Below are 22,200 nucleotides of genomic sequence, written 5' to 3'. Positions count from 1 at the left end.
TACTCCTATCTTTTTCATTAATAAATAAATAAAATTGAAAAAGAAAGAAAGAGAGAGAGGAAGAAAAAGACTGGCCCTCAGGCTGGGGAGACAGCATAATGGTTCTGCAACAGACTTTCATGCCTGAGGTTCTGAGATCTCCAGATCAATCCCCAGCACCACCATAAATCAGAACTGAGCAGTGCTCTAGTCTCTGTCTCTGTCTCTCTCTGTATCTTTCTCTCATTAAAATAAAGTTAAGGAAAGGAAGAAGAAAAGTGGCCCAGAAGGGATGTGGCTCAGTGGATGAAGCATTGGACTCTAGAGCAAATAGCCCTGAGTTTGATGCCCAACTTTGCATACGCCAGGGTGATATTCAGGTTCCCTCTCTACATCCCCTTTATAAATAAATAATATTTCAAAATATTTGATGCATTTATTTATTGGCTAGAGGCAGACATTGAGAAGGAAATAGGAGGAAGGAGGCTAGAGAAGGGGAAAAGAGACACCTGCAGCCTTGCTCCACCGCTTGTGAAACTTGCCGCCTGCAGGTGGGGAGCGGGGGCTTGAAGCCAAGTCCTTGCACATGGTAATTTGTGTGCTCAACTGGGGGCACCACTTCCTTACTCCACATAAACTGTTTTAACAGTCTGCAATCCAATTGTCCTGTATTTGTGAGGAAGATAGCCAAGTGCTCTGAGGCTGAGGTGCCAGTTGATGGCAGACGGGGCCCCAGAGTCCACCATCCCAGATGGTGCTTCTCTTGAGTGGACAGGATGGGCGGCGCTGTGGAGGCAGAGGAAGGGCGTTTTAACACTTCACTCTTTTCCAACTTCATTATCACTTTATTGATTTGCAGGAGATGCTGAAACTTTTTCAAGACCCAATTTGATTGACGATCTTGAAATATTTATTCAGGGTGAGGAACAGATGTATGCGTCAGCTCCCTTTGTGGCTATTTTTCTGTTTTCAGGGAATGCAGAGTGTGATAGCATTTGCTACCGTCCTCACTCAGAATCAAACAGTTATGGGGATCAACATAAACCGACCCGTTCTCTATGGCGAACAGGTATGTTCTCAGAATGATGACAGTCTGTGTGCTTCACCTGTTGTAATATGAAAGCACAAACTAAATAACGTGCTACCAGAGGTTGTCCAGGCTTATGGCCATGTGAGTCATATTTTTTTATTTTATTTATTTATTTTCCCTTTTGTTGCTCTTGCTGTCTTTTTATTGTAGTTATTATTGTTGTTGTTATTGATGTCATCATTGGATAGGACAGAGAGAAATGGAGAGAGGAGGGGAAGACAGAGAGGGGGAGAGAAAGACAGACACCTGCAGACCTACTTCACTGCCTGTGAAACAACTCCCCTGCAGGTGGGGAGCAGGGGGTTTGAACCGGGACCCTTAGGCCGGTCCTTGTTCTTTGCGCCACATGCGCATAACCCGCTACGCTACCGCCCGACTCCCATGAGTGAGTCATATTTTTTAAGAACTATAGTTTTTCTTTTTTTTTATCTTTTTTTTAAAATTTATTGGATAGACATAGAAATTGAGGCGAGGGAGAGGGAAAGAGACAGTGACCTGCAGCCCTGCTTCACTGCTTGTAAACCTTTCCCCCTGCAGCTGGGGAGCAGGGACTTGACCCGGGTCCTTGTGCACTGTAGTGTGTGCTCTTAATGTATGTGCCACTGCCTGGCCCCTTTATTTATTTGTTTGTTTGTTTGTTTTCACCAGAACACTGCTCAGCTCTGGCTTACGGTGGGACAGTGTACTGAGACTGAGACCTCAGAGTCTCAAGCATGAGAATCTTTTTGTGTAACCATTATGCTGTCTCCCCTACCTTGAGAACTGCAGTTATATCTTCTAAACTACACATAAAAGCTTTCATTTAATGGAAAATCTTGAATCAACAAAATAGTTCACCTGAAAGGTGTTACTTTGACATGTGCATGACTTGTGTTCAAGCCCAGCTCCCATTTCAGTAAAGGAAGTTTTGGTGCTTTGATATCTCTCTCTCTCTCTCTGTGCGTGCGTGCGTGCGTGCGTGCGTGCGTGCGTGTGTGTGTGTGTCTGTGTTTCTATCTGTCTCTCTCTACCTCTTTGCTCCTCCTCTCTCTCTTCTCTCTCACTCTCTGAATAAGTCATTCTGGAGAGGTGAATCCCCAGTGATGATAATACAATAAAATAAAATGGGAAATTGCAGTTTTTGATGAGGCTTTTATAACTACAGATGATCTTAGATATTGCTTATTTAAGCAGTGAACATATCATCTTGTTGTTTACATAAGCTCAAATTCTCAGGGAGTCAACCTGTGAGGAAAAAAGAAAATGAGAGCAAGCTCACCTGGGAGTTTGCCTGCTGGTCATGCACCTGACCCAGGTTCGAGCCCAGCTCCTACTGCACTGGGGTGGGGGCAGAGGGGAGCTGCAGTGCTATAGACGCTCTTTCTCTCTCTGTCCATCTCTCCTTCTCTCTCTCCTTCCCTCTCCTCTTCCTCTCTCTCCCCTTTTATGTAAAAATATCTTTTTAAAAAAGTCTGTGAGGGGCCGGGTGGTGGCGCACCTGGTTGAGTGTACATGTTACAATGCACAAGGGCCCAGGTTCAAGTCCCCAGTCCCCACCTGCAGGAGCAAAGCTTTGCGAGTTGGTAAGCAGTGTTGCAGGTGTCTCCGTCTCTTTCTCCCTCTCTATCACCCCCTTCCCTCTCAATTTCTGGCATCTCTATCCAATAAACAAATAAAAAAGATAATTTTTTTTTTAATTCTGTGGTCAGAAAGCAAAAGCAAAATGTAAAATTTATGATGATATAAAAGAAGAAACAGACACATCACAGGGCTAATGAATGCATCATAAAAAATGTCAAGAGCAGAAAATATCACTGAACTTCATCTAAAACACTGTTGATCATGGAAATCAACAGCAAAGTCCAGGAAATATGACAGGAATAGAAAAGCTTAGACTCTTAAGAGAACAGTGGTTTGGAGTTTATACACTCACTACATGATGGGACCAGTTATTTTTTCTTCTTCTAGAATGACTGTTTCATTTTTTTTAATAATTTTTATTAGTGATTTAGTAATGATTGCCAAGATTATGGGATAAGAAGGTAATTCTCACCACCAGAGTGTAATTCTCACAATCAGAGTATAAGTACACCACCAAGTAATTCTCACCACCAGAGTTCCACATCCCATCCCCTCCGTTAAAAAGTTCCCTACTCTTTATCCCTCTAAGAGTATGGACCAGAGATCTTTATGGAGTGCAGAAGGTGGGAGTTCTGGCTTCTGCAATTGTCTCTCTGCTGGACGTAGGCGTTAATCCATATGTAGGTCAATCCATACCCCCAGCCTGTTTCTACCTTTCCCTAGTGGGGTAATGCTCTGGGGAGGATGGGTTCCAGAACTTATTGGTGAGGTCATCTGCTCAGGGAAATGAGGTCGGTATCATGGTAGCTTCTGCAACTTGGTGGCTGAAAAGCATTAAAAAAAATAAAACAATTGGTAGTCAGGCTGTAGCACAGCAGGTTAAGCGCAGGTGGTGCAAAGCACAAGGACCAGCATAAGGATCCCCGTTCGAGCCCTAGCTCCCCACCTGCAGGGGAGTTGCTTCACAAACGGTGAAGCAGGTCTGCAGGTGTCTATCTTTCTCTCCCCCTCTCTGTCTTCCCCACCTCTCTCCATTTCACTCTGTCCTATCCAACAACTACGACAATAATAACTACAACAATAAAACAGGGCAACAAAAGGGAATAAATAAAATAAATATTTAAAAAAAATAGAACAATTGATACTGCATCTTCTGAGCTCAACCAAAGCAATGCAACCACATTTCACTTTGGACAGTGTCCAGAGATGCCAGGTGTGGAATGTCAACCCTTTAGCTCCATTACTCTGGTGAGTCTGTTCCTAGCTCATAGGGCTCCCCAATTCCATATCAAGTGGTGCACTTCCTAACAAAGCCACAAAACCTAGGTATAGATGAGGGCCCATGAGACAGAACACATGTGTACATGTATCCATAACTTAAGGGAAAATATACAACTTAATTTAAATGTGCTCAGTAGTTTGCAGTGACTCATTAAGTGCAGCAAGTAGAAAGATCTGAAAAGATACTTTTTAAATTAAGTACCATAAAAGTACTTAATCAAATAGTTTTGACTTAGACCTAGATACTCTCCTAACCTACTTCCTATTTTACTTCTCTCAGTCACTCTAAGGCTAACCTTGCCAGACAAAGTAAGGACTACAAAAGCTGGATAAGGGCAAGAGAGTGGCATACTTCAATGATGACTCTTTTGGTCACTACCAAGCCACCCATCATCCAGGGCCAAAGTCAGGAAATCCTGGGATTCCCACATAGACATGATGGGCCTAGACCTCTAACAGATCCCTCTCTGCACTGTCATTGGTCATCTCCATCAGGAACAATATAGTGGACCCTCTTATAGGCTTCTATAGGACCTTGCCCTTGATGTGGGTCAACAATGGTAGGGAGTGCCCCATTCTCCAGAGGGAGGTTGGGTCAACATACTCTGCCACTCGAGGAAGATGGGTCCTGCAATGAGTGCAGCCTAGAATGTTCTTAGCTATGACTACAGAATGTGAGTTCAGACCTACAGGGATGCAGAGGTTATACGGGCTCCTATGCTGAATATGGACCCCAGATCAAATCAATGGGATTTACAGTTAACAATATTTATATACTTTTTCCGAACTGGAGAGCTATTCTTTTCCATGATGCAGCTTTTTAGTCCTATTTCCAACTCTGACACCATCTCCCCAGACAATACCTTTAGCCCACCTGCATGTTAGCTGTCAGGCTCAAGAAAAAATTAGTAAAGTCAAGGGCTCCTTGGAATAAACCTACAATAGATCTACTAGCCTTTTTCAGAATGGAGACCCCAAATTTCATCTGCTATAGTCTTACCTTTAGGTCCCTGATTATTAAACAATTTGTTCTGATTTATATCTTAATGCTTTTTCAGCCACCAAGTTGCAGATGCTACCATGATGCCAACCTGACTTAACTGGACAGATGACCTCACCAATGTACCTTAGAACTCCACCTCTCCAGAGCCCTGCCCCACTAGGGAAAGATAGAAACAGGCTGGGAGTATGGATTTACCTGACAATGCCCTTGTATAGTGCAGTAGCAATTACAGAAGCCAGACCTTCCACCTTCTGCACCCCATAATGATCCTGGGTCTATACTCCCAGAGAGATAAAGAATAGGAAAGCTTCCAATGGAAGAAATGGCATACAGAACTCTGGTGATGGTAATTTTTTTCTTTGTGGGGTGGGTAATGGTTTACAGTCAACAGTAAAATACAGTAGTTTGTACATGTGTAACATTTCTCAGTTTTCCACATAATAATTTAACCCCTTCTAGGTCCTCCTCTGCCATCATGTTCCAGGACCTGTACCTACCCCTCCACCCCCAGAGTCTTTTACTTTGGTGCAGTACACCAACTCCAGTCCAAGTTCTGCTTTGTGTTCTCTTATTTTTCAACTTCTGTTATTATATTTATTAGTAGTAGTGTTGTAATAATGGTTGACAAGGTTGTGGGATAAGAGGGGTACAGTTCATACAATTCACACCACCAGAGTGCCATACCCCACCCCCTCCATTGGAAGCTTCCCTATTCTTCATCCCTCTGGGGATATGGACCAAAGATCTCTATGGAGCACAGAAAGTCAGAGGTCTGGCTTCTGTAATTGCTTCTATACTGGACATGGGTGTTGACAGGTCAACACTCTTCCTTCAGTCAGGCCACAGGAATATAGACTGTAAGAGAGTTGTCTTAACTGTGCTTATTGAAAGAACAACATGTTCGGAAGAAGCATAAACTGCCACAAAATATTTTATTTTTAGTATTTATTTATTTATTTAATGTAACTAAAAATTAAAAGGGGCTTTGGCTGCTGCCAAATATAATGAATTTGGCTGAGGGACGGCTGAGAGTTGGTTTAAAGGAAACAAGGTTTTATTAGGGCAGTAAAAAGGCATGGGACGTTATTTTAGGTACTGCAAAATAAGCAGTTATCATCAGGGGTTAAGAATGCTCTAAGTCCGGGAGTCGGGCAATAGCTCAGTGGGTTAAGTGCACATGGTGCAAAGCGTAAGGATCCCAGTTCGAGCCCCCGGCTCCCCACCTGCAGGGGAGTCGCTTCACAGGTGGTGAAGCAGGTCTGCAGGTGTCTACTTTTCTCTCCCCCTCTCTGTCTTCCCCATCTCTCTCCATTTCTCTGTCCTATCCAACAACAACATCAATAACAACAATAACAGTAACTACAACAATAAAAGAAAAAACAAGGGCAATAAAAGGGAATAAATATTAAAAAAAATAAAAAAGGATATTCTAGGTCCATAAAGTCCATGAGTATTTATCAAAAATTCAGTCCTATGAGATAAACAATTATCAGCCGAGGTATAGGTTACTCATGGCTCTAGGGGAGTCTTAGAGTTTACTGGCTAGCTGAGTCATACCTGTTCAGTTCCCAGGGGAAGTAGCCATGGCTGATACCTCAAAGTTTTACCCAAGATGCGTCTGACCAGAAGATGCAGCAGCCAAAGAGAGCTGACTTCTGGCTGGCTGTGCTTTTAAGTCTGTTTGGTCCACCCACAATGCTTTGTACATTTGCACAGACCAGATCCACTCACAGTACACTGTGCATTTGCACAGATCACTGTATGCTCTGTGCTCACGGTTGACATCAGCTGATTCTGTGCCCGACTTCCTATGGTCAACCAGTGTACTGCATCACAACATTTATTTTATTTTGTGTTTTTTTTTTTATTATCATGTGGCCATAACTCAATATTGTGAGGCTGGGAGATGTGCTCTTTTATTTTTTAAATAGTGATTTAATAATGACTGAAAAGATTGTGGGATAAGAGGGGTACTACTCCCTACAGTTCTCACCACCAGAGTTCCACATCCCATCCCCTCTATTGGAAGCTTCCCTATTCTTTTTTTCTAATTTTTTTATATTTATTTATTCCCTTTTGTTGCCTTTGTTGTTTTATTGTTGTAGTTATTATTGATGTCATTGTTGGATAAGACAGACAGAAATGGAGAGAGGAGAGGAAGATAGAGAGGGGGAGAGAAAGATAGACACCTACAGACCTGCTTCACCACCTGTGAAGTGCCTCCCCTGCAGGTGGGGAGCAGGGGGCTCGAACTAGTATCCTTATGCTGGTCCTTGTGCTTTGCGCCACCTGCACTTAACTCGCTGCGCTACCGCCTGACTCCCGAAGCTTCCCTATTCTTTATCCCTTTGGGAGTATGGACCAAAGATATTTATGGGGAGCAGAAGGTGGAAATTCTGGCTTCTGTAATTGCTTCTCCACTTTACCAGAGCACTGCTCAGCTCTGGTCTATGGTGATGCAGGAATTTTAAAACCTCAGGCATTATGCTATCTAGCCCCCCCCCCCCAAAAAAAAGTGATATTTAGGAAAAAATATATATTTTGCCTATTTTTTAGGAAGAGTCCACAGTTCACCTCAGCAACATGCTGAAGGAAAACTACCACCTTGCTGAACTCCACGTGTGTAAGCATGGGATTACAAACTATGGCATGAAATACTTGTGTGATGCCTTGTTCCTGAACAGTAGCCTTCGCTATCTTGACGTCAGCTGGTAAGAGACAGTTGACACAGCTGGTCATCTAAAAACCACAGGAATAATTTGTGTGAATATTTGTAGCACCTAGGATGCTCTGCTGCACATTACTTACAAAGATGAGAAACTGAAGTCACTGTTGACTCCTTTTAAGTCTTGGTGTTTATTTATTTTACATCTATATGATGTCTCTTGACAACTTGTATGAGCAATCTGATTGTGTGAAACAGAGTGGAAGCAGTATTTCTTTTATATCAGATCTATCTTCTGCCCATACTTTCTTTCTCAATGATGGGCTATACCTTTAGCTAAACAGTTCACTCCACGTACGATACTTCAAGTCCATACTCTTACAGGAGGGCTTCTCTCCTTCCTTTTCTCAATTAAATGTATGTGTATTCCACATATTTCTTTTTCATTTTATTTGGAGGTTAATGGTTTACAGCACAATTGTCTACACGTGGGTTCCATTTCCCAGCTCCGTGTCATAGAAGAAAAGACATCAGAAAAGTGAAGACAACATGGACACAGACATATGAACAACGTGGGTGAACCAAGGCCACACATTAAACCAGAAACTCTAAAATCTCACATATTTTGAGTAGCTTTGAATCAAGTGTTTCTGATTTCTTAACATCAGTTCCACAGTTGTGCCTCTGCTAAATAAATTCTCATCTTTGCTAAAGCTAAATAATAGTAGTAATAGTAATAATAATAAATTCCATTTCATTTGGTTGTCTGTGGGCTTCAAAGCTCTTGGGCTGACTTTTTCAGATGGAAAGAGTGAGTCAGAGAAGCAAAAAGAGAGATAGACCTAGCACCAGGCTTAAATCTGGGCTGAGCACGTGGCCAAGCAACACACTCTCCCATCTTGCTGGCCCCATTAGGACTTTTTTTTTTAATTTCTTTATTGGGGAATTAATATTTTACAGTCAACAGTAAATACAATAGTTTGTACATGCATAACATTTCCCAGTTTTCCATATAACAATACAACCTCCACTAGGTCCTCTGTCCTGTTAGGATTTTTTAATGGGCTCTGTTCCACTCTAGCACATGTGGTTCCCAGTGATGGAACCCAGGGCCTTAGGTATGCAAGTCCTGTGCTCTGCCTGCTGAGCCACCTTCCTGACCATTTAGAAGCAATATTTTAAGCAAATTATTAGCATTAACTTTTTGAAATTGAGTGACTAAAGTTGATACTTAAATAGAAAGTATAGTGATTCAGGAGGTGACGCAATGGATAAAGCATTGGACTCTCAAGCATGAGGTCCTGAGTTCAATCCCTGGCAGCACATGTACCACAGTGATGTCTGGTTCTTTCTCTCCTCCAACCTTTCTAATAAATAAATAAATAGGGCCAGGTGGTGGCACACCTGGTTGAGCACACATGTTACAGTGCACAAAGACCCAGGTTCAAGTCTGGTCCCCACTTGGAATTGCTTTACGGCTCCGAGACTTCGATGCTGGGATAGCCTGAGGGTGCTTCTTCCCGAGCGTCCCCACCTGTAGGGGGGAAGCTTCATGAGTGGTGAAGCAGGGCTGCAGGTGACCCTCTGTCTCCCCTTCTATCTCACCCCCCCCAGCCCCTCTTGATTTCTGGCTGTCTCTATCAAATAAAGACCATAATTAATTTTTTAAATAAATAAATATTTTTTTAATATTTATTTATTCCCTTTTGTTGCCCTTGTTGTTTTATTGTTGTAGTTATTATTGTTGTTGTCGTTGTTGGATAGTACAGAGAGAAATAGAGAGAGGAGGGGAAGACAGAGAGGAGGAGAGAAAGATAGACACCTGCAGACCTACTTCACTGCTTGTGAAGCGACTCCCCTGCAGGTGGGGAGCCAGGGTTCGAACCGGGATCCTTATGCCGGTCCTTGTGCTTTGCGCCACCTGCACTTAACCCGCTGCGCTACAGCCCGACTCCCATAAATATTTTTTTTTTAAGTATAGTTTTGGGAAGTCGGGCAGTAGTGCAAAGGGTTAAGCTCACGTGCTGCAAAGCTCACATGCAAGGACCAGCACAAGGATCCCAGTTCAAGCCCCCTGCTCCCCACCTGCAGGAGAGTCACTTCACAGGCGATGAAGCAGATCTGCAGGTGTCTATCTTTCTCTCCCCCTCTGTCTTCCCCTCTTCTCTCCATTTCTCTGTCCTATCCAACAACAATGACGTCAATAACAACAATAATAACTGCAACAACAATAAAAAACAAGGGCAACACAAGAGAAAATAAATAAATACTTATTTTAAAAAGTATAGTTTGGTGTTAACAACTTTCAAACATTGTTTTTCTGACTAAAAAGAACAGCACTGAATATTTCCAAACATAACATTTTTTTTTTTCCTTTCCCAGCAATAGAATAACTCAAGATGCAATGGTGTTCTTGGCTGATGTGCTAAAGACCAATACTACCCTGGAAGTCATAGATCTTTCTTTTAACAGAATAGAAAATGCAGGAGCAAACTATCTCAGTAAAACTCTTGCCTCCCATAACAGGAGTCTCAAGGCGTTAGTATGGTTTTATATCTATTCAAAATAACAGATAAATTTGAAACTATAGGGTAGTTACTCAAACCTGTTATTTTTAAAAATTTTTTTATATTTATTTTATTTATTTATTCCCTTTTGTTGCCCTTGTTGTTTTATTGTTGTAGTTATTATTGTTGTTGTCGTTGTTGGATAGGAGAGAGAAATGGAGAGAGGAGGGGATGACAGAGAGGAGGAGAGAAAGATAGACACCTGCAGACCTGCTTCACCACCTGTGAAGTGACTCCCCTGCAGGTGGGGAGCCGGGGTTCAAACCAGGATCCTTATGCCAGTCCTTGTGCTTTGCGCCACCTGCGCTTAGCCCGCTGCACTACAGCCCGACTCCCTCAAACCTGTTATTTTTAAAAAATTTATTTATTTATTGGATAGAGACAGATTGAAATGGAGAGGGGGAAAAAGAGGAAGAGAGAGAGAGAGATCCTCAGCAGTCTTCCCCTATAGGTGTGGACCAGGGACTTGAACCCAAGTCCTTGCACACTGCAAGATGTGTATTCAACCAAGTGCATCACTATCTGGCCCCATCTAAACTTATTCATTCTTAATATTCATGATGTAATATGGAAACTCTTTTTCCAAGCTGATATGTAACCATAAACATTTCAATGTGTTTTTTGAAAGTAATGTTCTTTTAAAAATTATAGTAAAAAAAATAGATTCTTGTTATAACTACTTACTGAGCAAATTCTTAATGCTTTATTTTCTGAATTCTAACAGAAATCAGTATCATTCAATGTGTTCAAAACCTAAAAAAAAAAAAAGAAGAAAATAATATTTGTAGCTCACCCTTAAATGTTTACTCAGTAATATGAAAAAGACTGGGAATTTCCAGAATGTCAGTAGCTCTTTGCTCTACTTGGCATATGAAACATCCAGTTACACAAATAATTTCCTGGAATTTTAGGAATTACATAGCTAGTGTTTTCACTGACTGCTACAGTGAACAAAAATAGAGTAAAGAATGAGGCTGGATCTCTACAAGAATACATGTATTGAGTGTTGTTAATAATTTATCTGTTTGCTGTAGGTGAAGCTTCTGCTCTCCAGGGTTGTGGCTTTTTGTGTCTCCATAGGTTATCAGTTGTCAGCAACAATATCAGGGGAAAAGGACTAGTGGACCTTTCCCAAGCAATGCAGGAAAACCTCGTCCTCTCTAACATCTATATTTGGGGAAACAAATTTGATGAAGCTACCTGTGTGGTGAGTATGGTCTTCTTCACTGAGGATTTTCCCTGCACCTTTTCCATAACAACAGAAATTACTTACAGGTACCTTAGGGATAATTACAATTTTTTAATCCTCATGTGCCAAAATGATGCTATGGTTCTTTCTCTCCTCCTCTGTATCTCATAAATATTTATTTGGGGGGAGAAATTGATGGTTTACAATAGTTCTTTGGTACATATATAAAATTTCTTAGTTTTCTGCAAAACACTCTAACCTAGATCCTTCTATACCATTAGGACCTAAAAGCTCCTACCCGCACCCACCAGTCTTTTACTTTGGTGCAATATGCCAACTCCAGTCCAACTTATGCTTGGTGTTTTCCCTTTTGATCTTGTTTTTCTTTCTTTTTTAATTTATTTTTTATTGGGGAATTAATGTTTTACATTCAACAGTAAATACAATAGTTTGTACATGCATAACATTCCCCACTTTCCCATTTAACAATACAACCCACACTATGTCATTTATCACCTTTCATAGACCTGTATTCTCCCCACCAGAGTCTTTTACTTTGGTGCAATATGCCAATTCCAGTTCAGGTTCTACTTGTGTTTCCTTTTCTGATCTTGTTTTTCAACTTCGGTCTGAGAGTGAGATCATCCCATATTCATCCTTCTGTTTCTGACTTATTTCACTCAACATCATTTTTTCAAGGTCCATCCAAGACCTGCTGAAAATGGTGAAGTCATCATTTTTTACAGCTGAGTAGTATTCCATTGTGTATATATACCACAACTTGCTCAGCCACTCATCTGTGGTTGGACACCTGGGTTGCTTCCAGGTTTTGGCTATTACAAATTGTGCTGCCAAGAACATATGTGTACACAGATCTTTTTGGATGGGTGTTTTGGGTTCTTAGGATATATCCCCAGGAGAGGAATTGCAGGGTCATAGGGTAGGTCCATTTCTAGCCTTCTGAGAGTTCTCCAGACTGTTCTCCACAGAGGTTGGACCAACTGACATTCCCACCAGCAGTGTAGGAGGGTTCCTTTGACCCCACACCCTCTCCAGCATTTGCTGCTGCTGTTACCTTTTCTGATGTATGACATTCTCACAGGAGTGAAGTGGTATCTCATTGTTGTCTTGATTTGCATTTCTCTGACAATCAGAGACTTGGAGCATTTTTTCATGTGTTTCTCAGCCTTTTGGATCTCTTCTGTGGTGAATATTCTGTCCATGTCCTCCCCCCATTTTTGGATGGGGTTATTTGTTGTCTTCTTGTTGAGTTTGGCAAGCTCTTACTCTTTTTTTTTTTTTTATTTAAGAAAGGATTAATTAACAAAACCATAGGGTAGGAGGGGTACAACTCCAGACAATTCCCACCGCCCAATCTCCATATCCCACCCCCTCCCCCAATAGCTTTCCCATTCTCTATCCCTCTGGGAGCATGGACCCAGGGTCATTGAGGGTTGCAGAAGGTAGAAGGTCTGGCTTCTGTAATTGCTTCCTCGCTGAACATGGGCGTTGACTGGTCGGTCCATACTCCCAGTCTGCCTCTCTCTTTCCCTAGTAGGATGGGTCTCTGGGGAAGCTGAGCTCCAGGACACATTGGTGGTGTCTTCAATCCAGGGAAGTCTGGCCGGCATCCTGATGATACCTGGAACCTGGTGACTGAAAAGAGAGTTAACATACAAAGCCAAACAAATTGTTGAGCAATCATGGACCCAAAGCTTGGAAAAGTGGAGAGGAAGTATTAGGGAGGTACTCACTGCAAACTCTAGTATACTTCTGCTTTCTTACTTTGGTGCCATACTCCAAACTCAGTCAATTTCTGCTTTGCGTTTCTACTTCTTTTTTTTTTTTTTACATGCATAACATTCCCCAGATTCCCATTTAGCAATAAAACCCCCACTATTTCATTCATCATTTTTCATGGACCTGTATTCTCCCCACCCACCCACCCACCCCAGAGTCTTTTGCTTTGGTGTAATACTCCAATTCCATTTCAGGTTCGACTTGTGTTTTCTTTTCTAATCTTGTTTTTCAACTTCGGCCTGAGAGTGAGATCATCCCATATTCATCCTTCTGTTTCTGACTTATTTCACTCAACATGATTTTTTCAAGGTCCATCCAAGATCGACTGAAAACGGTGAAGTCACCATTTTTTACAGCTGAGTAGTATTCCATTGTGTATATATACCACAACTTGCTCTGAATGACTCTGAAAATGTCCAATAGTTCTAGGTTATCTATCTCTTCATTTAGCTCCCTTATGTCTTTACTGATTTTCTTCCTGGATAATCTGTCAAGTTGAGATAGTGGGGTGTTGAAGTCCCCTACTATGATTGTGTTACTGTTAATATATTGCTGTAGCTCTTTCAGTAGAAGTTTGATGTATTTAGATGGCTTCTCATTGGGTGCATAGATATTAATAATTGTTAAGTCCTCTTGATTGACTGATCCTCTGAGCATTAAGTAGTGTCCATTCCTATCTTTTTTAATCTTATCTATTTTCAAGTCTATCATGTCAGATATGAGAATAGCTGTTCCTGCCCTTTTTTGTGGGCCATTGGCTTGAATGATAGTTTTCCATCCTTTCACTTTAAGTCTGTGTTTGTCTTGTTGCGTTAGGTGAGTTTCCTGTAGACAACATATTGTTGGGTTGTGTTTTCTGATCCATCTTCCTACTCTGTGTCTTTTAATAGGTGAATTCAGGCCATTGACATTTATTGATATCAAAGATTGAAGATATTTTAACGCCATTCTTGTAGAGTTTTAGAGTGTTTTGATATATGTTCTATTTGTGGTGGTCTGGTTGTTTATAGGAAACCTTTCAGAACTTCTTTCAAGGCAGGCTTGGTGATGGTTGCTTCCTTCAACTGTTGCTTGTCTGAGAAGGTTTTGATGCTTCCATCTAGTCTGAATGACAGTCTAGCAGGATATAGTATTCTTGGCTGAAAGCCTTTCTCATTGAGCACTCGATAGATATCTTGCCATTCTCTTCTGGCCTGTAGTGTTTGTATGGAGAAGTCTGCTGCTAATCTTATGGGTTTTCCTTTGTAGGTGACTCTTTGTTTTTCTCTTGCAGCCTTGAGGATCCTTTCTTTATCCTTATTCCTTTCCAATCTAAGTATGACATGTCTTGGTGTCTTTAGGTCTGGGTTAATTCTGTTTGGGACCCTCTGGGCTTCTTGAATCTTTATGTCTTTGGTGTTGTCTAGACTAGAGAAATTTTCAGCTATTATGGCCTGGAGAATGCTTTCTTCCTCCCCTTTTCTTTCTTCCTCTGGTAAGCCAATAATGCGTATATTGTTTCTTTTGAAGTCATCCCATAGGACTCTGTTGTTGTTTTCAGCATCTCTTAATCTCTTTTTGAGAATTCTTACTTCTTCTTTAGTTGTCTCTAATTCATCCTCAATCTTGCTAATTCTGTCTTCAGCCTCATTGATTCTATTCTCTCTGCCCTCTACTGCTTTCTGGAGTTCATCTATTTTGTTGCCCTGCTCTGATACTGTTTTAGCTTGTTCAGCTAGTTGCCTTCTTAGCTCAGCAATTTCAGCTTTCAGCTCTCTAATAACCATGAGATTATTAGAATTTTCTTCCATATTCTCATTTGTTGTTCCTGCAGTTCTGATTACAATTTTTTCAAATTCTTTACTCACTCCTGTTATTATTTCCTTAGCTAATGTTTGGATGTTGAACTCGTTGTTTTGTGCTTTGCCCTCTGGAGGACTTTTAGCTGGACTCTTGTCCTGGTTCGAGTCTCCATTATTTTTTCTTATTGTTTTAACCATTTTATATAAGTTAAGAGGTTTTTCAATCCCTGAGTTGGAGTTCAGTGGTGTAAAAGCCTTTTTTTTTTTCCCCTGTAGGCTATGGTAGCCTGAGGGCTTTTAAACTATCAATAGGCTTCTTGGCTTAATCAATGACTCCTGACCAAGAGATAAAGCAGGGTGTGGCAGAGATAATCCAGTGGTTATGCAAAGAGACTTTCACAGCCCTTCAGCTATGCCACCGAGGTATAGGTCTTCTCCTGAGTTTCCCGGTTAGATCTCTGTGCCCTGGTGTCCCTCCCTGTTGCTGCTCCAGATTCTGAGGGTAGTAGCAATGGAGACTCAGAGTTGTACTTGGTGAGTCTCTGGGGAGTCCTTTCCTCCCTTCAGCTGTCCCCTTGTTGGTGGAGCAGACTGGAGGTGGTGTCTCCACTGACAAACTGTCGAACTGTTAGCAGTCACTTAATCTCTCCTTAGGCCCCTCTCTCCTCTCTGTCACCAGCCACGCGTGTTTGTACTCACGGGTGATTTACTGGGTTTCTGTGGTCATTCTAGTCCTGTCTTGTTTCGGTCCGGGTGGTCTCCTTTGGTATTCCTTGTTGATCCGGGAGAGGAGAGGAGAGAAAGCCAAGCTCTTACTCTTGTCTGATGGATGGCATGTAAAGATCTTCTCCCATTCGGTGAGGGGTCTCTTGGTTTGGGTAGTGGTTTCTTTTGCTGTGAAGCTTTTTTTTTTTTTTTAATTTATTTCTTTATTGGGGAATTAATGTTTTACATTCAACAGTAAATACAATAGTTTGTACATGCATAACATTTCCCAGTTTCCCATTTAACAATACAACCCCCACTATGTCATTTATCATCCTTCATGGACCTGTATTCTCCCCACCCACCCACCCCAGAATCTTTTACTTGGGTGCAATACGCCAATTCCAGTTCAGGTTCTACTTGTGTTTCCTTTTCTGATCTTGTTTTTCAACTTCTGCCTGAGAGTGAGATCATCCCATATTCTTCCGTTTCTGACTTATTTCACTCAACATGATTTTTTCAAGGTCCATCCAAGATCTGCTAAAAATGGTGAAGTCACCATTTTTTACAGCTGAGTAGTATTCCATTGTGTATATATACCACAACTTGCTCAGCCACTCATCTGTGGTTGGACACCTGGGATGCTTCCAGGTTTTGGCTATTACAAATTGTGCTGCTAAGAATATATGTGTACACAGATATTTTGGGATGGATATGTTGGGTTCCTTAGCATATATCTCCAGGAGAGGAACTGCAGGGTCATAGGGTAGGTCCATTTCTAGCCTTCGGAGAGTTCTCTTGTTGAGTTTGGCAAGCTCTTTAAATATGTTGGTTATTAAACTCTTGTCTGATGGATGGCATGTAAAGATCTTCTCCCATTCGGTGAGGGGTCTCTTGGTTTGGGTAGTGGTTTCTTTTGCTGTGAAGAAGCTTTTTAATTTGATGTAATCCCATAGGTTTATACTAGCCTTAGTCTTCTTTGTAATTGGATTCGTTTCATTCAAAATGTCTTTAAAATTTATGTGGAAAAGAGTTCTGCCAATATTTTCCTCTAAGTATTTGATAGTTTGTGGTCTAACATCCAAGTCCTTGATCCACTTGGAATTTACTTTTGTATTTGGTGAAATACAGTGATTCAGTATCATTCTTCTGCATGTTTCAACCCATTGTTTCCAACACCATTTGTTGAAGAGACTCTGCTTTCCCCATGTAATAGTCTGGGCACCTTTGTCAAAGATTAGATGTCCGTAGGTGTGGGGGCTCACTTCTGGGCTCTCAATTCTATTCCACTGGTCAGTGTGTCTGTTCATGTTCCAGTACCAAGCAGTTTTTCTTGTTTTAACCATTTTATATATTATGAGTTCCCTTTATCAGTACTTTTCAAATTATTGATCACTATTGCCTGGATTGACTTGTGTCTAAGTAAGTTAATTAAAGGGTTTACAGTGGTGGAAGTTAACAGTTTTTTCAATCCCTGAGTTGGAGCTCAGTGGTGTAAAAGCCTCTTTTTTTTTTCTTCCCTGTAGGCTATGGGAGCCTGAGGGCTTTTAAACTATCAATTGGCTTCTTAGTTTAATCACTGACTCCTGACCAAGAGATAAAGCAGGGTGTGGCAGAGATAATCCAGTGGTTATGCAAAGAGACTTTCACAGCCCCTCAGCTATGCCACCTAGGTATAGGTCTTCTCCTGAGTTTCCAGGTTAGATCTCTGTCCCCTGGTGTCCCTCCCTGTTGCTGCTCCAGATTCTGAGGGTAGTAGCAATGGAGTCTCAGAGTTGCACTTGGTGAGTTTCTGGGGAGTCCTTTCCTCCCTTCAGCTGTCCCCTTGTTGGTGGAGCAGACTGGAGGTGGTGTCTCAACTGATAAACTGCTGTACTGTTAGCAGTCACTTAATCTCTCCTTAGGCCCCTCTCTCCTCTCTGTCACCAGCCACATGTGTTTGTACTCATGGGTGATTTACTGGGTTCCTGTGGTCATTCTAGTCCTGTCTTGTTTCGGTCCCGGGTGGTCTCCTTTGGTATTCCTAGTTGATACGAGAGAGGAGAGGAGAGGAGAGGAGAGGAGAGGAGAGGAGAGGAGAGGAGAGGAGAGGAGAGGAGAGGAGAGGAGAGGAGAGGAGAGGAGAGGAGAGAAAGCAATCTGCTGCTCGTCTTTTTTTTGTTTATTTATTTATTCCTTTGTGTTGCCCTTGTTTTATTGTTGTAGATGTCGTCACTGTCAGATAGGACAGAGAGAAATGGAGAGAGGAAGAAAGGATAGAGAGAGGGAAAGATAGTCACCTGCAGACCTGCTTCATCAATTGTGAAGTGACCCCCCTGTAGCTGGGGAGCCGGGGGCTCGAACTGGGATCCTTATGCCAGTCCTTATGCTTTGCACCACATGCACTTAACCCGCTGTGCTACCACCCGACTCACTTGATCTTATTTTTCAACTTGTCTGAATGAGATCAGCTCATATTCATCCTTTTGTTTCTGGCTTATCTCACTTAACATAATTTTTTTCAAGCTCCAAGATGGAGTGAAAAAGGTGAATTAACCATTTTTAATAGCTGAGTAGTATTCCATTGTGTTTATATACCATAACTTTCTCAGCCACTCATCAGTTGTTGGAAAGTGTCTTGCTTCCAGTTGTTGGAAGTGGGTTGCTTCTAGGTTTTGGCTATTACAAATTGTGCTGCTGAGAACAAAGGTATACACAGTTCTTTTTTTAATTTAAAAGATGAGTAAGTCAGGAGTCAAGCAGTAGCGCAGCAGGTTAAGTGCACGTGGCGCAAAGCGCAAGGACCAGCGTAAGAATCCTGGCTAGAGCCCCCAGCTCCCCACCTGCAGGGGTGTCGCTTCACAAGCGGTGAAGCAGGTCTACAGGTGTCTATCTTTCTCTCCCCCTCTCTGTCCTACCTTCCTCTCTCGATTTATCTCTGTCTTATCCAACAATGATGGAATCAATAACAACAATAATAACTACAACAATAAAAAACAAGGGCAACAAAAAGGAAATAAATATTTTTTAAAAAAATGCAAGGACCAGTTTAAGGATCCCGGTTCGAGCCCCTGGCTCCCCACCTGCAGGGGAGTCGCTTCACAGGCGGTGAAGCAGGACTGCTGGTGTCTATTATTCTCCCCCCCACCCCCCGTCTTCCTGTCCACTCTCTATTTCTCTCTGTCCTATCTAACAACGACATAAATAACAACAATAATAACTACAACAACAATAAAAACCAACAAGGGCAACAAAAGGGAAAATAAATATATAAAAAAATAAAAAATAAAAAAAGATGAGTAAGTCGAGCTGCGAACTAATAATGACAAGTTAAAGCAGAAAGCAACTAGACTTTGAAATCTTTGTCTAAATTTTATCTTTCTCTCTAAATCATTGACAAATTGATTTAATATATTTAATACCCACAGATACATATAAGCCATAGAAAAGATAATTTAGCAAGGAAAGGATTAGCTAGTCAGCCAGGCTGGTATCTAGTTTTATGGAAGTTGTCTCAATTGTAAATTAGCTTCAGAGAGTCTGTGAACCACATACAGTCATTTATCCAACTCTGACATGGTTTAATTTTCTAAGGACTGCCCCCCCCTTGTTTTTTTTCTTTTTTTTCTTTTTCACCAGCACTGTTCAGCTCTGGCTTATGGTGGTGTGGTATATTGAGCCTGGATTTTGAAGCTTCAGGCAAGAAAGTTATCACTCTGAATATTTTTACCACAGGAACATTGGTTCACATATTGTTAGTATAGAGAATCCAGACCAGGTGGTGGTACATATGTTACCATGCTCAAGGACCTGAGTTCAATCCCCTGTTCCCTACCTGCAGGAGGGAAGTTTTCCAAGTAGTGGAGTATCATTGTAGCTGTTTCTTGCTCTCCTTAGCTAATCTTATCAAGATAAAATTTTAAAAGTTATTTTTTAGAGTTTTACATTATCTTTATTTTATTGGATATAAACAGCCAAAAGTTGACAAGGAATGGGGAGACAGAGAGGGAAAGACAACTGCAGTACTGCTTCAGCACTGGCAAAACATTTCCCCAGCAGGTGGGGACTGGGGCCATGAGCCCAGGCCTTTGTGTACTCAATCAAGTGTACCACACCCAGTCCCCAGTTTTGTAGTGTTTGTTTGTTTTTTAATAGAAAACTGTGGGCAAAATATACCCAATACATTCAAACTGAGAAATCTAGGGAATTTAGTGCAGTGGGTTAAGCACAGGTGGTGCAAAGCACAAGGACCAGCATAAGAACACCGGTTCAAGCCCCTGGCTCCCCACCTGCAGGGGGGTTTGCTCCACAAGCAGTGAAGCAGGTTTGCAGGTGTCTATCTTTCTCTCCCCTTCTTTGTCTTCCCCTCCACTCCCCATTTCTGTCTGTCTTATCCAACAATGATGACAATAATAATAACTACAACAAAAAAAACAAGAATATCAAAAGGGAATAAATAAATATTAAAAAAGAAATCTAGTAGGACTGTCTTTTTTTTTTTTTTGCCTTCAGGGCTATCACTGGGGCTCGATGTCTGCACTATGAATCCACTGCTCCTGGAGGCTATTTTTCACCTTTTTGTTGCCCATGTTGTTTATCGTTGTTGTTGTTGTTATTGCTGTTGCTGTTGTTAGATAGGACAGAGAAATCGAGAGGACGGGAAGACAGAGAGGGGGAGAGAAAGGCACCTGCAGACCTGCTTCACTGCTTGTGAAGTGACCCCTGTGCAGGTGCGGAGCTGGTGGCTCAAGCCTAGATCATTATGCCTGTCCTTGCACTTTGCGCCATGTGCGCTTAACCGGCGCCACCGCCCAGCCCCCCAGGATTGTAATTTCACTTGGAATTGGATGAAAGAAAGTTTAGCTGCCTCTTGTGGAGAGCATGGCATTTGAGCAATGTTTTTCACACAGGTCCACACCACAGATGAGCACAGCTGACTGAGTTACTAGGTACAGCACAGTAAACTCTAATGCTGTACTTTTTTCTTTCCTTGTAAACTCTAGGCATATTCAGACTTAATTCAAACGGGACGACTACAGCCTGACAACACAGATGTGAAGCCATTTGTGGTGGATGGACGCCTGTACCTTGCAGAAATCTCGAACGGCCTGAAGAAGCACTACTACTGGACACCAACTTATGGAGAAATTTCCAATGACTTAGCTAATGCAGGGTTTGCCCTTGTTCCGGTTGGTCAGCAGCCATGACAAAAAAAAAAAAAAGCCCTCTAGTCATATGCTTTGTCTTACTGCTCCCACAGAGACTAATACATTAAATTTTTCTTTCATAAATTAGGACAAGTCAAAAAAATAATAAAAATAAATTAGGACAAGTTCTTTCATGTCACATGTGTAAAAACTATAACTACTTTAAACTTTAAACTATCTGCTGTGAAAATCTTAATTGAATTTTTTCCCTTAGTGTGATTTTTAAAATTGTACAAAAAATAGACATGAAAATTTTAACCCTAGAGAGAAAAATCAAGGAAATATATATATATATGACACAGAAAGAACTAGAGCATCACTCTGGGACAAACAATGCCAAGGATTGAACTCAAGCCAATGCTTTATCTACTGTTAATCCCCTGGCCTCCATTAATTCTCCCTTTATGATGAAAAGATATAGACAAGTAGTACAGTGATTACAAGGAAAAGTCATTATAGGTATTCTAACTGAAAGATGTCATGAAGTGATAAAGTATTTAGTATTATTTAAATTAAATTATTTTTATTTTATTTTTCTTTGCCAGAGCACTGTTCAGCTCTGGCTGATGGTGGTGTGTGAGGACTGAATTAGGGACTTGGAAGCCTCAGGCATTAGAGTCTGTTTGCATAACCATTATGCTATCTCCTATGCCCACGATAAAGTATTTCATATATCTTATTTAGGTATCACAGACGGGTACTAATACAATCTTAAAAATTCAGGCGTATATATTTTTTAATTTATATTTATCTTAATTGTACCATCTAATCAGAGTGGAAATATGTTTCCAGTAGCTCCCTAAACCTTACACTAAAGTACACCAGTTTATCATGTACTTTTAAAAAGATTTATGATTTAATATAAGTTCTTTTTCTAGAAGCTGCTAGATATTCAGCTCATGGAAACATCTCTTGCAGACAGTTTGTCTGTGTGCTCTTGTGAGGAGCTAGGAATAGCAGAAATCCTACCTCAGTTCCCCCCAACCGTGCATATTTGCCACAAGAAGTGGCTGATTAGATTGAATTACCAGGTTTTAGCGTCCCACTGATGGGATGGAGCACTATTTCAAATGACTGAGACTGACTACAGCTACAGAGTAAGTCTTCACTGTCCTGCCTCCTTGTCAAAAGGGAATTTACCAAGAAAAGGTTATCTCCAGTTGCTGCTTTGCAAGAGTAAGCGGAGGCTGGGAAGTAACAAGAGGACTCTGCCTGTCAGAGGTAGCAGCTGCAGTGCTTAAAGCTAGCCAATGACCGCCTCCCAATCCCAGTGGGAAAGATATTTGGAATTAGGTGAAAACTCACAGTATCAGGTTACAGATGTCACAGCCATTCTGCTTCCAATGCATCCCCGGGAAACCTATACCTTTGCATAGGTACAGAACCTCCCATCT

The 22,200-nt window shown here is 41.4% G+C and overlaps 1 protein-coding gene across 4 annotated transcripts in view; it reads left to right on the top strand.

The window, feature by feature from the left end:
• Positions 1-20,935, top strand: part of LRRC34 (leucine rich repeat containing 34) — a 38,946-nt gene extending 18,011 nt beyond the window's left edge. For 2 of the 4 annotated variants that reach the window (XM_060171931.1, XM_060171930.1), the window contains 5 exons: positions 953-1,048; positions 7,470-7,624; positions 9,961-10,116; positions 11,226-11,352; positions 20,603-20,935. In XM_060171931.1, the coding sequence (XP_060027914.1) occupies positions 953-1,048; positions 7,470-7,624; positions 9,961-10,116; positions 11,226-11,352; positions 20,603-20,806 (738 nt within the window). In that variant the 3' untranslated portion in view covers positions 20,807-20,935. The remainder of the gene's footprint in view (positions 1-952; positions 1,049-7,469; positions 7,625-9,960; positions 10,117-11,225; positions 11,353-20,602) is intronic. The other 2 variants (XM_060171932.1, XM_007522962.3) reach the window with 2 other exon arrangements.
• The last annotated feature ends 1,265 nt before the right edge of the window (positions 20,936-22,200 follow it).

This window comes from Erinaceus europaeus, chromosome 14 (genome assembly GCF_950295315.1).
Source record: "Erinaceus europaeus chromosome 14, mEriEur2.1, whole genome shotgun sequence".
Classification (NCBI taxonomy): Eukaryota; Metazoa; Chordata; class Mammalia; order Eulipotyphla; family Erinaceidae; genus Erinaceus; species Erinaceus europaeus.
The sequence above is the reverse complement of the archived record's forward strand: the minus strand, read 5'-3'. Positions and strand labels throughout refer to the sequence as shown.